At 39.3% G+C, this 20751-nt stretch overlaps 2 protein-coding genes across 5 annotated transcripts in view; one reads left to right on the top strand and one right to left on the bottom strand.

The window, feature by feature from the left end:
* Window positions 1-1118: 1118 nt before the first annotated feature.
* On the bottom strand, window positions 1119-11636 carry SYT15 (synaptotagmin 15). Its single transcript, XM_075758727.1, is given in 9 exon segments — window positions 1119-1255; window positions 2548-2727; window positions 4771-4891; window positions 5404-5574; window positions 6425-6467; window positions 6469-6718; window positions 7231-7373; window positions 8026-8224; window positions 11573-11636. Coding segments are annotated over 9 exon segments (1251 nt in total). The 5' UTR covers window positions 11580-11636.
* GPRIN2 (G protein regulated inducer of neurite outgrowth 2) overlaps window positions 5546-20751 on the top strand; it is a 36926-nt gene continuing 21720 nt past the window's right edge. Inside the window, exons 1-5 of one of the 4 annotated variants that reach the window (XM_075758721.1) lie at window positions 5546-5671; window positions 7593-7771; window positions 8099-8150; window positions 10815-11987; window positions 13795-13879. The gene's annotated coding sequence lies outside the window, so the exon portion shown is untranslated. The remainder of the gene's footprint in view (window positions 5672-7592; window positions 7772-8098; window positions 8151-10814; window positions 11988-13794; window positions 13880-20751) is intronic. The other 3 variants (XM_075758722.1, XM_075758723.1, XM_075758724.1) reach the window with 3 other exon arrangements.

The following is a 20751-nucleotide window of genomic DNA, read 5'->3' as shown; positions in this document are numbered from 1 at the left end:
GCAGAGATCACAGTCCTCTTGGAACATAATTGTACAAAATGTTTTGTTGCAATAGTCTGTGTGTCTGGTTTATGACTGTATGGTGCGAGAGGTACAGAGTTCAGGTCCCCAGTGAACAATCAAGGAGAAGGATGTCCTATTTACTTTATTTTGACTTAAAATAATTGCTCTGAATTATTTTATAGAACAGTAATTTATTTAATGGAGAAAACTCTACCACTAAAACAGATGTATGTCCTGGGGGCTCAAGCTAATTGGATTTTCAATGTAGGAGTGGTCATACTAGGTCAAACTTAAGGCTCTTGTAATCAATGCTCTGTTGCCAGCAGAGATGTGTTTAGGGAGAAATATGTAAGGACAGGACAGGCCCATTGTCTTTCTCAGAGTACTCCAGTATTCTTGCAAACCTCCAATCATTTGTGTCTTCAGGACTTCTTTTATGCTTATCCCTTAGTGTCAACACAGTGTGCAGTGGGTTAGCTGAAAAAATTTAACTGAATTACTGCAAGAAATACTGTGCTGAGGGATGTGAACAGGTGCTTCTAGGTTTTTGATCAATAAACACAATGCTTTCCATTGTTCATCTTGAAACAACGTTTTAAATATAATGCTGCTATTTTAAATAAATTGTAAATTGAAGTCAGTCAACATCTTTTGGGTTTTGTCTCTTTTGGCATGCTTACTGGGCTTCCGTCCCTTCTGGTGAAGCTGTTCTGCCTGTGGTGATGCAATGCGGTGGACAGTTAGGCCTGGTATCATCACTGACAATTCTTAAGTCATTTTGGGTTCTGTCTACATGATGGATTATCATTTGTGCCCAGAACTCACAACCAAGAATTGGAATTTACTATTCAAAATAACTAATACTGGGACATCATGTTTGTTGTCTTGTTTTGTTTACTCTGCTGCATATTAATTAAATTGGAAATATATTTTGAAGATAGGAAAGATAGAGTTCCAGCCTGCCAGGGACCAAGTCTTCTCTTTGTGTTTGAATTTACTTATTTTATTCTTGTCTACTTAAGAGTGTAAAATGTTCAAAGATTTTGTCCACTTTGTCATTAGATTATGAAAGATAGAACTCTTCCATTTTAAGGTTGCTCTTTCATGTGTGCTTTCTACAAGCTGTGGCAGAGAGCGTGCCATCGTTTAACCAACTCCTTCGGCTTGCTGATCATTTCATTCCAGTGTTCTAGTTCTCTGCTGTGGGTATACATGAAAGGTCCAACTACTAGATGTCCTAGCAGATGTGTTTCTGGGAAAAAAAGAAAGCAGTTAGCGGTTAACACCTGTGAGTGCTTCTCTGGAATCCTTACCTACATTAGAATACTAGCTTGTATTTCCCTAATGCATGTTCTGAAAGTTATTTTTAAACCAAACTCTTGTCAAGGAATTCACTCTGGATTTCAAGTTCTATAGTTCTTACATGCTAAGATTCAGCATTTTAAAAGTACTGCAGTAAGTCAGTGTTTAGCCAATTCAGGCCTACCCTATTGCCCGCACTCTAAACTAGAATCAATATAAGGTGCACAGATCTGTCTGCCCTGCCCCTCTACCTCAAGTGTACTGTGGAAGTATGCCCTAGTTTTGGGCATCAGCAACCTCAGTGGGATTCATATGATGCTCTAGCTTGGGAAAGACTAGATTTGATTACTGAGGCAGCTGGGAGTCACAATATGTGGGTTGCCACAGACCACCCTCTGCTGATGAGCAGATTGTTTCTTCGTGGCTGAACTTTTCAACTGTGGATGGGGAAAATAACATGAACCTGCCTTACATGAGTTTCACAATGTTTGTAAAGCTTTTGGATGTCTGCCAGTGAAAATTATGAAAGACTTGATCCTAGTTCTTGTCGATCCTCAAAGCCAAAGCACCTGCCCAAAATCTCACCTAAAGGAATTTTTTTAGGAGTGTATGAATCCAAATAAGGGTATTAATGTTTCATCACTGAGATCATCTTTGTACTGCAGGGAAGATGTTTTTGTTGTGAGCAGTGGAAATACTGAATTCTGATTTGCTTCTCTAAGCAGAACTCCTTAATGGATTCTCTGACAGCAAGTATGAGGTGACCTCAAGCATCAGGCTTTCTGCCAGGGAATGGAGATGTTTGTAATCTCTTCTTTTCTCACTGCTTGAACTGCTGTGATAACCAAATTTGAAAGAGGAATAGGAATTTTAATTAAGAACAGTGAATGGCTTCAAAATTTTGGAGGTTGAAGATTATGCACACAAGTGTTCACAAAATGTAATTGCATATACTTGTTTTCTTAGGATATCAGAGTGAAACAAAACTACAGCACCTGTACTGGCAGTGACTAGCCTACAGTTATTTTATTTGTGTCTTCCATTAAATTTATCTTCAGTGTCTGAAAGAGAAATGTACACTTCAAATAAGCTGTTCTGCTTTTTAAAGAAACACCTGTGACGTACCCCAAACCTTTTATATTGATTATTGCTGAAAATGAATTAATTCTTCCCAGATTTAAATGTCTCTGCAATATGTGAGAGATCTATGATATCTTAACTGTAATAATGTATGTAGCTTACTTTCGCCATTGATACTCTGGAGCACAGATAGACTCAGGCTTGCTGTATCCAGATCCGTCTGATCTGCCTTGAAACGGAAGGTTTCATTATACACTGGATTGGGAGATCCCAGAACAGCTGCTGTCTTTTTACTTTTGATTAATTTGTTATGGTTCATTAGTGAGACTTTGACATATACACCTTGGGGGAAAAAAGAAATTTAAGAAGAAAATACATCAGAGGCAGTTGGGAGAAGGCTTAAGTAATTTCTTGCTTTCAGGAGTCAATATTAAGTATAAAATTAGATCATGAATGATTCATGAAACATACATGGCAGCATGGCAATGCATAACATTAAGCAGGGAGGACGCAAAGTACTTAGGGTACAGTTTTGCAGTACACTTCCCAGTGTAAGAGCTGTTAAAGGAAGCAGTCATATTCTTACCTTGCGTCCTTGATCTTAAATTCCTGTACCTTCCCTTCATTTGATGGAGACATTTTTGAAGGCTTAGTTTGTTGGGTCAGTAGTTAATTTCATGTATTTGATCACATGATTGATCCAACACAAGAGAGGCTGTGATGGAGGAGCCATATTGTAGAACTGCAGCCTGTGCTTGGAGTGGATACATTTCAGGGGAACAGATTCTCCTAATCAAAGAAGAATCCTTAAACAAAAGGTTTTACTAATGACTTCTAGTCCTGTGGTAAGGGATTCTGTAGAAAATTTGAGGAAAAGATCAATGATATCTGCTCTTCTAAAAAAATCATAAAAATTGTGCGTGAGTGTGGGAACAAAAACAACACAAATCTTGCTTTGCTTCCTAATGGGACCTGTATTGCATTATGGTTTTATTCAGATCTTTGCCAAAGCAGCCTGAAATTTTCCATTCTTCCCTACCCTTCTACAAAATTCAGTGACTAGCATGCAGAAATTTCATCTTAATTGATAACTAAAGACTTGTTCTTTTCCAGTGAAGCAGCAATAGATTCCATGCTGCTACTGTGTTTATTACTCCCTGCTATTCAGTTCATTAAGATTCATCTGTATAGCAAAAATTATTAGAAATGTCAAGACTGAGACAGCATTGAGAGATTCCTAATATCTCCTTGTTATTTCCACAGATCCAGTAGGCTGTCGTTACTGTTTCAGGGAGTTCAGCGTTACCGGAACAGACTTCTTTGACAGAGCTGCTACCTCAGTGCTATATGTCGAAAGAGTTACTATGTAAACTACTTGCACAGTCTGACTTTTCCTTACTTTTTTACTGCTTCACGCATTTTTCTTCCAAGTGCACAAGGTATGATTCTGCTTGCGGGAAACCTCCATATTCTCATTGTTTTACTGTGCATTTTTTCATTTATGAGTTTGAACCTAAACAGAGAAAACTTATCTTTAGCACTGTGAATGTAGACTTACTCATTTAGAGGGCATTGTTTCTAAAGTTAAACATCCTTGTAACAGCCCACTTCAAACCTCAGAAAAACTTCACAGTTGATATGTGTATATAGAGACCTAAACCTCTTTTCTTTTTAACTGCTGGGTGTATTTTACATTTATATTGTTTAGTTTCAAGGCCCTTCAAAAAAATCACTACAGATTCAAACACAAGTTTGTTTCTTCCATCTATTTCTGCTGTGTTTTAGATTTTAAACAGCATTTTGAGGTAATCTCTAGCCAAAATCTCTGAGGCCAAGGACACATGAGCATGATGTACCAGGGAAACCCCCACTGCACTAAGGGAGAAAAATTGTGACTCCATGACATGGTCCTTTGAACAACAGCCAGGCTGTCCTAAAATGGGACTTATTTTTCCCAGTTCAGTTCTACCCAGGACAGCTGTTCAGCATAAGCAGTTGTTCTGCACCTGTTACCTCTGGGCTTTTGCCTTGAGGCAATTCTGTTAATGTCAGTATCTTCTGAAATGCTACCTTCTCTGGACTGGAGTGCAGCAAAGGGATAAAAGGATGTTGCTCACTGTATTAAAGCAGGAGAAAAAAATTGCTACTGATGACATGAGACAAACCATTTCTTATGAAGCAAAACCAAAACAGCAGAGCTGAGCTATCAAAATCTAATTACCCCAGTAACAAAGTATGGCTTGTTTCCAGTCAAGTTAAATCACATGGATGTTTATTTTTTTTTCTCTTCAGAGTCACTCAGTGCAAGCCTGGGTGGACAGATGAGGAAGGAGTAAATTAAAACAGGAATTCTGGAGCTGATAGCAGAGAGGAAATCACACTTACTGACAGCATGGCTCTCCTCCTGGATCTTTAATCCCCTTGCCCTCAGAACCATTACAGTGAGATGGCCAAGGTAGTCATTGTAGCTGAGGGAGAACTGGATATCACCGTACTCTGAAGGAGGCTTTGGAAGCAGAAGAACACTTTTCAGATATGTCTGAAAAACTCTCTCTTCACACAGACAAACAGGGGGAAAAAAGTTCTTTGTGCTAGTGGTTTCTGCCACACCAAGGCATGTGAGTGCATTATAATGGCTTTACTTACACTGTTGTGATGTTTGATAGAACCAATTAATCAGCCTTCCTGAACATTTGAATTCCTGTCTCTTCCAGGTGATGCCTATTGCCTTGCCTCTTCTGTTTTTTTTCTGCTCTTACTAATTCAAACCAAGCAAATAACAAAAGGGGCTTTCTTATGTCTCCTAACTCATGTGACTGTTTCTGAGCAGTTGGATAATCCCTATACAACAGCTCTGAATCTGCAGGTTGGTAAGATGGGAATTTTGATTCCAAATGTTTATCAATACTTTTGCATTGATGTGTTTGATACTACACACTTCTACTTCAGCTATACCCCTCCAATACTTGTAAGATGACACAGGTTCTGCAATTTCAAGTAGTGCCTAGTATCACATACCTCCAAGTTCTCTTTCTCCAGATCTCTCCATATGACTAGTTTGTTGCAATCAGTTAATGTTTCATTTTTCAGTGGGAAGATAACTTGGCCTAGGAGATGATGCTTTTTCTGTTGATCAACATGATAAACCAAAAACTTCAGAGTCCTTTGGAGCAACATTCTACTAGAAACCTGTACAGGGAAAGGAAGAATACATTAATAATTGTAAAACGTGAAATCTCTACTCTAGCATGACTTCAGAGGAAGAATTTTTCAAAGTATGTTAAAGGTAGGTGGAGATTTCCTTTGATTATTTGAAGTCTACTTTCTAATTTGCCTGAAGTTTAGCTATGCAGGAGTCTAAGGATCCAAGCTAAAATAGAATGAGTTAATTTGAAAAATACAAAGATAGCTGGTGGTTTTTCAACTCATAGATCTAGTGTTATATGATGCATTCACTTCCAGACACAAATGTCTAGAAATCTGTAAACTTTGATTTTTCAGTTGTCTGAAACACAACCTTTTTGGGGTTTAAGGCTTTTGTCTTGTGACACCTGCTCAAAGCCTCTCGGCATAGGGAGCCAAGCTCCTAGCTTTACAGCACCATACATACAAGTATGTATGTACAGTACATACTGTACCAGACATCTCATGAGTTCTTGTTTCTAGCCTACTTCCACAGTAAAGAAACTAAAAGCTATGAAAACATTAGTTCAGTTTAGGTTGCTTCTAGACTTCCAGAGCTGCTAGGCTGAGCTGCTCAGCCATAATTCAAACTGGAGTTCTCATCACTCCCAGGGTAAGTTCTGGAATCCTCAGCTTTGGTGCAGACCACAAATAAGATCAGTTCTGGAGCTGCAGACCTAAGTAGCCTTGGATCTCCAGAAGCCCCAGTAATAAATCCTCTCTCCAGTGAAAACAACTTCTATCTTGGCAGAAGTTTGTGTTAAAAAAAAAAAAAAAAAAATTCACAAAACCTGTACTGTAGTTTGACAAGTCAATACTTGCAACCAAAAATCTGCTTCATCAAACGGAAAAGTACCTGAAAAACAAAGTTTTCATCAAACTGTGGGTTAAGGGTTTTGTTTTGTTTTGGACTGCAGGTAGCTGCTTTCATCAGGCAGCAAGTAGATTTTCACAAACAGACTGCAGGAATCGGCAGGAGGCTGCAGCTTCCTCACTTTGATCAAGGAGATAAGGAGCCTTTCTGATTCTTGCTCGTATTCTATGGAGAACCAGAGGCGGCCAATGTTGCCTTCAGGAAAATCTGTCTCACTTTTGTCTTCAGGAAACTTGTACAGCTCTGGGTTAATGGTCCCTACAACATAAGCTCCAGCTTCATGAAATAAAAGACAAGCACCCTCAGATTAGTCTCAAGACTGTAGCAGGCATTTTTATAACCACTGCTATATTAGGGATATCACATCTCTTATTAATAATCCATTTTTGCTTAAACTTGGTATTCTCTTTCCCTCAAATTTGGGGGAGTAGTTTTAGGCTACACCACTTTCTGTTCCTGTGACTGTACCTTGATAGTTTTGGGTATTTGTTGTTGCAATCTGCAACTCTGGGGATGAATCAGACACCACCTGAGTTACACTCATGTTGTGCCTTTACAAAACACAAGAGAGATTTGCTTTATTTGCCATATGTGCAAAGTCCCACAGCACTGGGACCTGAATGGCAATGTTCTAGCCCAATTCCTACATATGTAAAAAAAAATACATAGTGTTTAGGGCTTGTACTGTGTAACACTGTCTGGTATGCCCCCAATAAACATGCTTCATAATAATAAAGTTACCCTTTAAAAGAACATCCTTAAAGAGTCCTGTTTTTGCAATGCCATACCCAAAGAATGAAATGATGACCGTGGCCCAGCCTGAGGAATCATGTAGGGGTCACTGTCTTCCTGAACATGTTCTTTGTTTGTCAGGTTAGTCCAGTCTTGCCTGTGCAGTGTTGGGGGAATGATAAATGGAACACTTCTGGATCTGCTCAAGACAACAATAGCTACTGACTCTTCTCATTTAAATATGGAAACCAAACTTATTAACAGTAAAAAGTTTACTATTCTTATCTCACAATTTTGTAAAAATTCTATGGAGATGCCATTGATTGTATTTGTATCATGCCTGAAGGTCCAGTGAGGGACATGAGATCTTAATTCTTTGGTCAGATCCCTCACTTTTTTCCTTTCTTCTCCTTCACAGTTGATCTTTCAAAGGAAAGGAAGAATTAACTGCAGCTACTTGTTTGAGAGCCCCAAAGCCCTGCAGTAACTAACTTTTTAAGAGAGTCTCCTTTCTGAATTGAGGTCCTGTTTGGTTCTCAGATGCTTCATTATGAGACCAGCAGGAATGACTCTGGAACATAGGCTGAATTTGTCTAGGTAACAGATAAAGCTATCCTTGTACCAATTACACTTCAATGTATTCTCTCTTTTACATAAATTGGAAATAATCATTGTGTTCATAATTAGAGAAAGTATTTTCCTAAAGGAACAAAAGAGAACATGGCTGATGTTCTCATGTAATTTAGGGGTCTCGTTTATTTGCGTACATGCAGATACTTAGATTACCCCCTCATTTGAGATTTGACAAATTGAAATAAATTACCAATAGTGTATGCTTTTAAAATATATACCTTGTGCATTTTGGTTGAATTTCAGAAGTGGATTGATCCTGAAAGATGGCATATGCATTTGTTGTTTTGACAGGACTGGTGAGCTTTTCATAAGAGAGGAGGCAGCAAAACTTCTTCCAGAGCAGGTATGCAGTTATTCCAATGAGAACAAATAAAAGGATCCCTCCTATTATACCTCCAGCTACAGCAACTGCTTGTTCTGTTCAAATATGGAAGCACATAAAGCATCATAGGAGGATCAAAGTTATGTATGTTTTAGGGGTAGATGGGAATAATAAAGCTGACAAATTTATTTGATTTACATTCCAAAATGATTTTCAAATGAAACATTCTGCTCACATGCACATTTGTCTTTGGTTTATAGCATGATGCAACACCTGAAGATGTATGACATTGGCAATGAGAGATTAGAAAGTGTTCAGATATGCTGGCATTGATGGCGATGTAAGAGACTATAGACAGAAAAAAACCCTCCAAAACCCAAGAAGTTGTTTGGACTCTTATTTTACATTAGCATAAACATTTACCTTAGCATGGCAGATGTGCTAAAGCTTTCATAACAGAAGAAAAAGAAAACCTGGGAGCACCTAATATGAAAGGTAGCATTATTTTGGTTTGTTCTTCCAACTATTGACCTATGTTGAATTGAGACTAGATCCTGGCACAAGGAACAAAGCAAAGCTCTGGGTTGTTTTCTTTCTAAGGATGTATGTGCTTCCTGATCTGTAAAGTCAAACTTAAGTAACCATTAAACATTGTTTCCTGAATCTTGATTACTTCAGATAAAACCAAATCTTGTGTAATATGGGGTTTGTGTTTTTATACTAATAAAATAGAAAATTTAATACATGCCTCTAATATATGAGGCATTCTGTTCCAAGAATTTCTCACTAGAGCAAGGGTTGGCAATTGGTAATGTGCTCAGTTCATTTTTTTTTTTCTCATGTTAGCTGAGTATGTTAGAATAAAAGGCTGGAAAGACCACTTTTGCACTGTACCTTATACCCAGCCTGTCTTGGCATACTGCTAAACAACTACTGGTGTGTCAAGACATGACTATGTCTCAGTGGAGAATTGATCCTACCAGAATATCCTTAATCTGAAAATGAGCCTCAAGCTGCAGAATTACTCTGCAGCCATGGGAGGCAGCTCAGGGTCAGCTGAGTACTGTGTACTGCCAGTTCTTGGCTCTCCCCTGAAATTGAAGCAACCTGGTGTTCTCCCACAACTGGTACTGGCCTTTTTTTCCTCTTCCCTGCTTCTAGGTAGGGATAACTGTGATCATGCTTTATTCCTTTCTCCTTTTTATCTGTCCGTACTTGGTAGATACCTTGCACTTAGCCACCTCTGTATGATGGTATAAGTAAATAAAGACAATGCAAGCACAAAATACTCAGTCAACACTAGTAGTAGTTTTGAATAAGAATTCAAAACTAATTTGATACAGTTTATTTATTAGAGCTATAAAGAGTATAGGAAGTGAGTTGCAAATACATGTATTACTGATGTTTTTCACTGTTGCCATGTTGCAATAAGTGATATGAAATGTCCTTCAGCTACAGAACACTTATGTAAATACCTTGTGCTGTAAAATTAACCTGGCCATAGTGCCTCAAAGGCCTTTATCTGACCCTATCTCATTTTCCTGCCTTTGGTACAGTCATAGGAGCCAACTTATTTTTGCAGCTCCCCTCCAGGTGTGTTGCCTTAGTGCTCTGCAGGAACTGGCTAGCTGCTTCCCCATGGGTCATATAACACTCATGTTTCCCACAAGCAACCACCCTGCTCATGGCTATACCACAGCAACAGACACTTTGCTGTCCTTGCAGCTGGTAGGTGGGCTGAATATGTTTCAGGATTTAGCTGGGCTATTCGTACAATAGTATCAATACAAGACTTATTCTGAGGAACAGAAAATGAGTACCTATTTAGTATGGATTAATATTAATACAGAGACAAGTCTGGTTGTGCTACACTGATAACTTTGTTTATAAGAATGCACAGTATGAGGAAATGTGTAACAAATGCAGTCCTGAGCATGGAAATTCTCAGAGCTCATCTTAGTTTTGGAGGGCATGCTCAAGTATGTCTTCAGTTAGATTGCCATTTTATTACAGCTTAGAAGGTCTGACAGAAAAAAAGCTTTAATTTAATGCCCATGAACATAACAGAAATTAATGCTTCAGTTAATATAGGTGTACTATCAATGATACAAATGTTTATATGGCTGGTGGTTTTACTGTGACATAGGTATCTTAAAGGTTAACATTTCAAGCAAGCTCAGTGGGACTGTTTAACTTGTCCTCTCCATTCCCAAGTCTTTAATGCTCTCAGCAGCAGTCCTGTGTTTTCCCCTAACCATTTACCATAAAGGACAGACAGTAAGCTGGGGTCTGCTGTAATGCAGCATATGGTACAGTAGCTGTGCACTGATTTCGGAGTTAGAGAATGAGTTTCTAGTCTCTTTGCTAATGAGTTTAATGTCCTGAATTTGTTCACTGCAGAATGATGTTAAGTATTTATGACCCACCCACTGCCATTAGCTCAAATTCTGCTTTTTGGGTTTTTTTTACACAGTGGTAGACATAAGGTAAAATGTTATTCATTTCAGTAAGGAGAATTTGGCTTGCTTTTATTATCTCATCAGCAACGGCTGAACACTGCACTGGTCACAATCAACCATTGAAATACATTGAATCCATTGTGTGCAAGGAGAAAATGTGTCTATCTTTTTAAATAACTACCTCTCATGATGAGAAATTGATGTATTGTATTCTGTGGTGGTATAGGATTGTGGCAGCTGGAGATGGAAGAGACCTGTTGCACCACTTCATCTCCAGGTGGCCTGTGCTGGAGGACTGTCCACTGTTAATAGGTGCCAGGCTTATCGTAGCACAGCAGAATGTTGATGGTCATCATCTGTCTCTCTTGGGTTTGGATCCCTTCTTGTGTAGTGTCTGGTGATATGCTTCTTTTTAATAAGCTTTTCTTAAACTTTGCAGTAAGCCTTTTGGAGTTACAACCAGGCAGTTCTCTCAAGAGCTTTAATCTCTATATAAATATGTAGATTTATTAACATTTACACTATAAACATGTACAGTATAAACCTCACATTATTTAGGGTGGGAGGTAAACTTTTTGCACTTGCTGTGTTATCTCCCAGAGCCAAGTTGTCCTCTGACAGCAAAGTGCTCCGGGCATGGACTAAGATTGCAGATGCCGAACAGCCCTGCAGGTTACAGGCTGATCTTTCCTTAGCCGGTTCCAGAAGAAGGTCGGATAGGTTTTTGTCCCTTTAACTTCAGAGGCAGGTTTGAGTTGATTTCTTACCTAAACTTCTCCGAAGTGCTAGCGCGGCGGCGGGCTGAGCAGGGCTGCGCACCGCGGCGGCGGCTCCTACCTGTTCTCCGAGGAGGGCAAAAGCTGTAGCGTCCCGGCGGGTGCCAGCGGCCGAGCGGGGCTGCGGAGAAGCCGAGCCGAGCGCTCCCCTCCCTCCTGCCCCGGCAGAGCCGCAGCGGGGCCGCCCCGCGCTCCCACCGGCACTTACCGGGCATGGGTGCTCGATGCCCTGCGGTCACGGCCGCGGTCCCACCGCCGCTGGGGCCTGCTTCGCTCGCTCGCAGGCGGCGACTACCTGGCACCCCCACGCACCCCGCTATTTAAGGGCCGGCGGCGCCCTGGGGCAGCCCCTCCCCGGCCCGCCCCCTCATGGGTCGCGCACGGGAGACTGGAAACACGAGTTAAAATAGAGGTATCTCTGGTTCCACTCAGAAAAAAGGGACGGGACGTATTGGGAAGAAGTTCCAACCTTTCCTAGGCTCCTTGTGCCGAGCCAGCCTACGCTGTCAGCCCCAGGAGCGCGGGCTGGGCAGGACTACCATCGCGGGTTTTTAATAGCTCTTCAGCTGTCACATCTGGGGAGGGAGATGTGGAAATATGCAGAGAAGTAGCCGTTGTACTAGGTAAATCATCTGTCAGCCATAAAAAAACCCTGTGTGACGTTGGCTATGTGAGATAACTTTAAAAACTACTATTATGATCAGAAAAAGAATATTAGTAGCTTAATTCTGAAATTTTTTTTGGGGGGGGCAAGGAATTAGGATTTCAAAATTTTAACAAAATGCATAAGCAGAACCATAGAAAGTCTACTTAGAAAACTGCAATTACAGCTTTTCCTGTTTGTATTTATAAATGTAGTGATCTTTAATCTCTTGCGTGTGTAGCCAAACAGATCTTAACTAACAAAATTACTCATGCATAGTTCAGAAACAAAATTATTCACCTTCACATCTTCTTGCCTGCTAATGCTTCCTTCTTTCTCAGCTGATATGACAAGAATCCATACCTATAATTTAACAACTGTTTGTATTATATATATTTTTTCTATTTGCAACTATTGCATGCATTTGCATAGTACTGTTTAATCTAAAAGCCCAAGAAATGCATAGGAGTTAAACCAGTAGGATTCTAATGAAATGTCATCTGTTTCTGTGCAATCTTAGAATTCTTTTAATTGCATTTAAAATGTCCTGCTGTGGATGTAGTATGGTTAGCTTTTTCTATTAGAGTCCTCCATAAAAAGAAAGTATTTAGATCAAATAAATACAGGACATGAGAAACACAATTATACCCTCCTTCTTCGCCCTAATTCTTTACAGGTTCCCTTTTTCATCCTATACATTACTACACTTGAAGGAACTAAAATTGATTAATAGAAACCAAACATATAAATACTGTTTGCCACACGTCTGAATGTGTGTGCTTCTAGCATGTGGCAGAGGAGAGCTCAGGAGCAACAGATGAAGGATGTTTCTCTGTGTCCACTGTGTGTCTGATTATGGTCCTGATTGCTTCCAGCCAGAAGCTGGTATGATTTCCTTTATTGTTTTAAAAGCTCAGCTCTAAGTTCAAATACAAGACAACGTTGATCTGCTTCACGTTACACATTCACATACTGTAACTTCACTGTTGTATCAGAGAGAATTCTGGAAATGTCCTAAGTTTGGGCATTTTAACAAGTTTGTTCATTTCAGGTATATAGTATTACTTTAATAAATATGTATTCTGCGCATTCCAGCTTTGACCAGGATTGATTCACACTCTCTGCTTCTCAGTTGATGCTGTCAATATTTACTCACTTGTGTTTCTCACCTGTTGGATTTGAAAAATAATTTTGTGCTCTCAGAGAAAATTTTTCTCTGGAACAGCTGAGAGCAAACTGCGAGTTTAATGTTTTGTGGACCTAAGTACTATACTATAAATATTTTAGGTTTCTGGTGCATTTTTTGTAATGTAAACTGTAGTGTGCATATCCAGGTCTCACTTCTTGCAGTAAAACCTTGGTGTTTAAAAGCCCACATAAAAATTCCATTTGTAACTACAGAATTGTAGTTACTATACTTCAGAATAAGCACCAAGACATCCTAGTTTAGAATACAGGATAAAGGATGCTGTATTCTCCTCAACTTAATGATTTTTGTAGTATTAGCAACAAAAGTAAGGAGTCAGGCCCCCAAATAGTAATACGTATTTCTTAAGTATGTTTGCCTTTGTGGTGTGTTTTTCTAAATCTGGTGGCACATGCCTATTGTGTTTTTGAAAATACATGTTCTCATGAAATTGTGTAGCTCATCTGGGGAGATGCTAAACACTGTAGTTTTTACTGTGTATGTCTGACACCACTTTGCTTATAGGCAATTTCCTTGCTTCTGTGGTAGTTAGTCTTGTTTTGAATGCTGAAATGATGATATTATTTTTATGGTTGCTCAGGTGGAGGCTTTCTTCTTTCTTTGGCAAAGCTGAAACTGGTGCTGGAAAGGAACATGTGGCCACTGGAAGGAGATGTGTAGAAAAGGTAAGCCTCAAAATCTGCTGTAATGTTGCTCTTAAACCCTCTGAAAAATAGAAAGAGGAGTTGGAAATGGGTTATAGCCTCCTAAGGAATTGATTTAAAAAGTCAGAACACTCAAGCTAAAGAATATTCTGTCACAAACCACTTTTCTAAAATGTGTTAATTTAAAAACAGTGTCATTACTTTGCTTATGAGATATCAACTTAAGTAATGTGTCTGCATCATTTATCATCTGATATTCTTATAAATTCCACTACAGTGGGTGACATTGAAATGTATGTATTTTTTAAATTGGATATCTTTGTGAAATATTTGCTCAGCACCTTTTATACGTTCTGTTTACAATCAAGTTGACTGCATGTAATTCCTTAATGTCATTTGTAGGAACACCCTGTGATAGAGAAGTACTTAAAGAAGAAATAGCTGTAGAATCACAAGCATTGGTAGATCTTTCTAATTATAAGTAATTCTGGCATAATTCAGTTGACAGTTTCCCTCTCATGTCTAGTTGCTACTGTAATTTATTAATGATCTTAAGGTTATAACAGATCCTTTTCAATGAAAGGATTTTTAATTTATTTTTTTTTAATCCTATTTAGCAGACCTAGAATGATCTTTAAATCCAGGCTTTTTAAGTGAAATGTATTCGAGTTCTTCTGCCTTCGCACCCACTTCCTTTGTGAATTTTGTGAATTCACTTTCTTTGTGAATTTTGACTTTCACATTGGTTGTATCTTCAGCTGGAATGGCATCTAGAAAAAGTGGACCCCCCCCCAATTAAACTGTGACTAATTTTATTGAGGCTGGTGAATCAGTCAGGGATGTAATAGATTAGGGTCTACAGGGAGCATTGATGGGCACCCTAGGTACAACAAACAGATTACATCAAGAAGTATAATTATGAATGGCAGAAATAATGAGTACCTAGAATTTCTATAGTACCTTTCATTCCCAGGCTCCTGATTTCTGTGCCAGCATTAATTACTGGTAGTTAATCATCATAAAAGCTTTTTAAAATAATAGTTATTGTTATCCTTATTTTATAGATTGTTTAATATAGTTTTATAGTTCCTCCAGATTCACACTTGTGTGAGATAAAAATTTCTCCCACAATCTACTATTGGCCTTGGACTAACATCTAGTTCTTGGCTTTAGCAGGCTACGGATAATTGACTGTTTCAGAAAGGAAAATGTGAAAGAAAGATCTAATCTGTCATAAAACATACTTTGGATTCATTCTGGGAGCCATTCGTTAGTTTCCTTTCAAAAGAAAAGATGGGAATGGGAGAGTAAGTGCATCCAGAAGGGAATGAGTCTGCCAGAGTTGTTTTCTCTCAACTTTGCTGTTGACAGTAGTTGCTTTTAAGCACTCAGAGTGTCTCATCCTACTATCCAGAACAGCTCTCCCAGTAAAATTACAGGTATGAAATGGGAACAGAGACAGGGCCAACATGAACAACAGGGAAAAATCTTCAAAAGCTGCTGTGTTTGGTGCCTCTAGAAGGGCCTAGGGAGATAGACAGCAAAAGAAGAAAGGGGGATGTGTCAAGATAGCATGCACCTAGTTAAGGGGTTTGAATTCCTGCTTTGGTATTTCATCTTAGCCCAGTAAAACCCCTGACACTGCAGCTAACCTTGATACTCTTCAGGGAGAGGCAGGCAGGATGCTTTCTGGACCTGTGCAAACCTTCACCTGAGCATATCTCTCCCATCAGATTTTTTCTGGCACAGAACTGGTCCATGGAGCCTTGGGCACCTGAAAAACTGCTACAGCTTGCACAGAGCATGCTGTGCAAGACAGATTATTTCCGTACTCATCTTTTTACTTTGATACTCATCTTTTGTGAGGTATTTGAAGTCCCTGACAGACATGAACACACAATGTATTTGCTTTGTTTTTAGGGCCTTCTTACAAATCTTTTCAGCAGTGTTATATTGTACCTACTGATATGAAAGTATACATAGTAAAGTCCACATATCAGCACTTCTACAGAAATCAGAATGTTTCTCTTTTTTTTTTTTAACCTTTTCCTTTTAGTATGCTTTAACTGTTGGTGTTGCCTAATAATAAAATTTATGCAAGCTATAGCACCACCTCCTGTCCAAAGTTGGACTTTGGTGTGAATCAGTAGAGCAAACCAAAAAGTTCTCTTAAAGGTGGATTTTGTTCTTGTTGTTGTATGAAACAGAATGCAGAAAATGTGAACTTTTATTCCTTTCAATTGACTTTTCCTTCCTGTGTTTTACAATAGGAATTTCAGACGTACCAAATCTGCTTTTACTAGTACATGTTCTCATGGTTGTGGGGTTTTTGCTAGTGTAAATTGCATTAAGAAAGTTAGCAGCTGGTGCTGTTTTAAGAAAAAAAGAAAAAGCACAAAACATTCCTTTAAAATTACATTTATTAATAAGCTGTAAGTTCACAGATAATGTGTATGAGGTCTGTAGAGATTTTTGCAGAGAAAATTACGTGCGGAGCTCTGGCTTGCATGGCTTTAAAGCTTTTTTGGGGCAATATCTGGCTTTTTGTTCTGGTTTTGTACACTACCTAGCCTTGGTAATAGTAATCTAAACTTCATAACTTTGACGAGGCTTTGCAAAATTACTTATGTACACAAGCAAAATAAAGTGTTCACACAGCTGTAGTGATGAACAACAAATGGTGCTCTAAGGCAAGGCTAGTTTTCATTTTAGGCAATATTTCCTAACTCTCTCTGCCTCTGGAACAGATAATGGATTTAGACCAGACATAATGTAAATAAGGTATGAGTACCCTAAGACAAACGGGGAGGGATTGCTGAACAGGCAGATGAATCTGTGGACAGGAATGCATCTTAAAATTTGGGTGAAGTGTAGGAAAGCCCAAAATCATATAAATGGCATAGCAGTTATACCATATGTAATGTAGCTCTAATTGGTACAGCCTTATGGGATGCAAACTTTTAACTTGAGAGCAAAATTTGATGTTTGTTTTTGGGAGCATATATAATTGGAATGGGATACTGAAAGCTGAAGAGCTGTTTGCTTTAACTTACAGTTGTTTCTGCAAGCACATGCACCTAAAACTGCTCCATGTATAGCAGCAACAAATTTACAGGTGCTGTCCTACACATGTTTGTGTTTAAAAAACAAAACAAAACAAAAACACCACCCAAAAGCCTGGGAAAGAATGTAGTGACATCCTGAGGGTCAAGGATGTAAGAAAAACATTTAAAAAATCCCAAGTGTAGGGAAAAAAGAATAAACTTTTCATATAATTAAGTCCTTATTTCATCTGCAGAAGTGATTCCTTTTTCTTGGCAAAGCAGCTGGGAGACTGCCGGGCGGGCACCACCGTTGGGCTCTCTGCTGGCTTTCCTTCGCAAACCGCCGCACAGGGCAGAGCCAAAATGTGACTGACCTTGTCTGGACCCAGCTCCTGGCTCTGCCAGAATAAACGGCTCAATATCATCACAGAATCCCCTAGGAGACCATCCTAATATGTCAAGGGACTATGTGGAATAAGGCACCATGACTGTTCTTATACTGCTTTTGCAACAAATAATAAGGAATACCTGATCCGTTTACGGAATATTTGTCTAGTACTGATAGGTCAAAAATACATGACTTCTTCTAAATACACCTAATACAATGGGATTTGGCTCCAAATACATTTAATTCCAAGTAATATCACTCGGCTTTGGCTGTGCATGAATCCTCAATACAAAGGGTTAGAAATTAAGGATAGTGTAGCTAACCAATGTCACATGGGCAACATTGCAGCAGCTATGTGACCTATTCAATTGGCAGTAAAAAACAAACAAACAAAAAAACCAAACCCACAACCCCAAAACACCAAAAAGGGTTCATCTTAACTCAAATCCTTTCACAAATCTAGGTTAGAGCCTAGACAGGAAGGGCCAAAATAAGCTGATGTGGCCACACTTCATGTAGTAATCACTAGAACTATGACTGCTGTGGCAAGAATGCTGCACGCTGTTCCTGTTAGCTCCTCATTTAAAATATATGTGAAAATGTTGTAGGAAATGCAAGAAATATGAGAAGGAAGAAAGTAAATCTTTCAAGCTAAGAAGAATTAGTGGCATTCCCACAGGTATCGTTGCCTTGCTTTACTTGGAAAGGTAACGCCTGAATGTTAGAAAGCAGTATTTTTTCCCTAGGAGCCAAGTAAACAATTTCTGTCCCTTTCCCAGCCTGAGGCTCAAATGGTACATTCTGTTGTTGGAAATGCTAACCTGAAGGACTCCTGCCTACTATTAGCCAGCTTGTTACATAACTTTGGTTGTATGTATAGACAATTACACTGGGTTTTAGGACTTTAGTTGATACCTTTTCTTCCCCCTACCCACGTAATTTTTCCTCAAAGAGAATGAATGAGATCTCTGACAATTTATTTGCTTATTTGGCAACCAGGGGTTGGAGGATGAGAGAGTGTTAAAAAAGGAGGTTTTCTTTAGATTCCTGAGACCTTTAAGTCAGTATGTCCATGAGCAGAGGTTACATAAACTAATAGATTAGAACAAGATTTAGTTGCATAAACACTGTTACTGCATTTCAATCTGTCACAGAGTCAACCCTGCAGATTATTGCAGGCAGAGCTAGCCGGGGGCTTACAGTCCATCTCGCTGGGCTGGCGCTGGATACACTTGAAATAGCATTATTCCCTTGCTGTGGGGCTGCTCTGACATCTGTGCGTACTACTTCATAGGTCTCATTTGTGCAAGCCTTATTTAATATACAGCGCTGTTGCTCTTAGCTTGTGTCTAATTTGGAATGTCACCCTGGTATATTGGTTGCATAATAATTTTGTCTCTGTTTCATTTAACCAAGGGTCATGCCTCGTGAGGGCAGTCTGATATAGGCAGCTCCAGTGACTAGATCCAAATCCTCTTCAAATTCCCCCAACTTTCCTGAAGCCTCTGTCCTCAGTCTCTCTTCCTTCCATCATACTCTCTCCCAGCATATCCTGGATGAGCCTCTCAGCTCATCTAAGAGAAATCTGGGAGACCAGTATAGGAAGGCTCCTGCTGCATGGGGCAGAAATGGGAATGGGTGTGCTGCCCAAGCATCTTGTCTAGGGAAAGGGAGGCTGGATTAGGAGTGTTAGGTGGGCTGGAGTCAATCCACAGGCCATGGGGCCAACATACAGCTATATTATGATGACTGTGGTCTAAACTGCTTGGGAATATTCTGGGTCATATGAGAAAACAAAGCCTTTCTTGGAGCTGCAGAGCTATGTTTTTTTCAAAGTGCATCAGGGTCAGAAATCATGCTCCTAGGCTGCAGTACTTTCCTATTGTACAGTGTTTCCCTTGGTACTTTCCTCAGCTTCTCCCTGATACCATTTCCTCATTTTACATCTGGCAATTGAAGCATCAAAGTTCAAGCCTTTATTTAGATGCTTGGCTCCCATTAAGTAGAGCTAACTGTCTCTACAGCAGGCTTTGTTCACAGCACTCAGCCCTGGGTACCAGCTAAGATCTAGAAAAGACTCCGATACTTTTGTTTTTATTTGTTGTCCAAAGACCAAATAATTTTTTTGAATCACACCATTTGCAAAAGTAAACTAAAGAGGTTTAGTATATACATGAATGTGTTTTTGAAAAGAGTTCAGATCCAAATTTGCAAGAGTGTCTTGGTGGACAAGTCATGAAGGGCAGAATTATTTGTGACTTCTCAAATGGTAATATTTTGTACTGTGGTTTTTTTTTTTTCTGGGAGCAGGCCTTGGGAGCCCTGCTGGCTTATGTGGTGCTGGTTTGCCTCCTTTCCAGTTGAGAGTAGCGGAACAGATGGAAGCCTAGCAATGAAATGCAGAGCAAAGTTAAACATGTGATTAAATTCTCAAAAAGGCCAAAGCCCTTATTGCATGAAAGGCAGCTTAAAGCTACCCCAAAACTGGCTTGAAGGGTTATTTTTTTGTGCGATTATTTATTGCTTTTTGGTACTGGATGTTAAGCAACTGTAGAGAACAGGGGAGACATTCTGTTGGTTGTGCATGGGAGGAAATGAGATCTGGGAAAAGGAGAAGTGAGAGCAGAGTGTCCATGTGATAGTCCCTTGGCTTAAGATGAGATTTAAGGTTTGACCTCATGAAATCTTTAGTTTATAACAAAATATGCTTGAAAGAGGGTTCTTGTTTGCATTCTCCATAATCAGCTGTTGTCCTATTCATTTGATAACCAAACAAAAAAACAGTGCTGTGTAGAGATTTGCTGTCTTTGAAATATACGAGATTGCTTATATCAGCAGGTTGACTTGCAAACTGCCAAGGCAAAATAAAGGCAAAAGAACTGAGCTGCTTTGCTGAGAAAGCTGCTCTTAAATCCAAGATGAAAAAGAAAGGAGATGACACGCTCAAAACCACCGGTTTTCACGGTACTAAAAACCCTGACACCTTTCAAAAAGATTAATCCCACAAAGAAGAGTACTACCTCTATGTTGCTCCATGAAAAAGTGATGCCAGTAGTGTTACAGCATTATTCCCAAGAAAGATGAATGTAGAGGACCTGGCAGATTTTGTAATGAGTTTATAAAATCAACAGATGAGATAAACCCACGCAAATCATCTTCCTTTTCACAGAAAAATAAAATTGCAGAATAGAGGCTTATTCATAGACCATACTTGCTACAATGGACTGTCTGACCAGCAGTTACCTTCTCCCAGGCAGAGGAAGCAGAAGTAATCATGCTGCTCGCATGTGTCTGACAGCTATTTTTTTTCTAAAAATAGATATACAGACCCTCCCTAACCTGGCATATCCTTAATTAGATGTATAAAAATGTAATTTTCTATTGATCTACCTTCAGTACATAATAGTGGGAGTCCTTAAAGAGTAAGGCTGTTACTGCTTTTTAACAGTGACTTTTTATTA

This window comes from Balearica regulorum, chromosome 7 (assembly GCF_011004875.1).
Source record: "Balearica regulorum gibbericeps isolate bBalReg1 chromosome 7, bBalReg1.pri, whole genome shotgun sequence".
In the NCBI taxonomy this organism is placed as follows: Eukaryota; Metazoa; Chordata; class Aves; order Gruiformes; family Gruidae; genus Balearica; species Balearica regulorum.
This window is presented reverse-complemented; position numbering and strand designations above follow the sequence as displayed.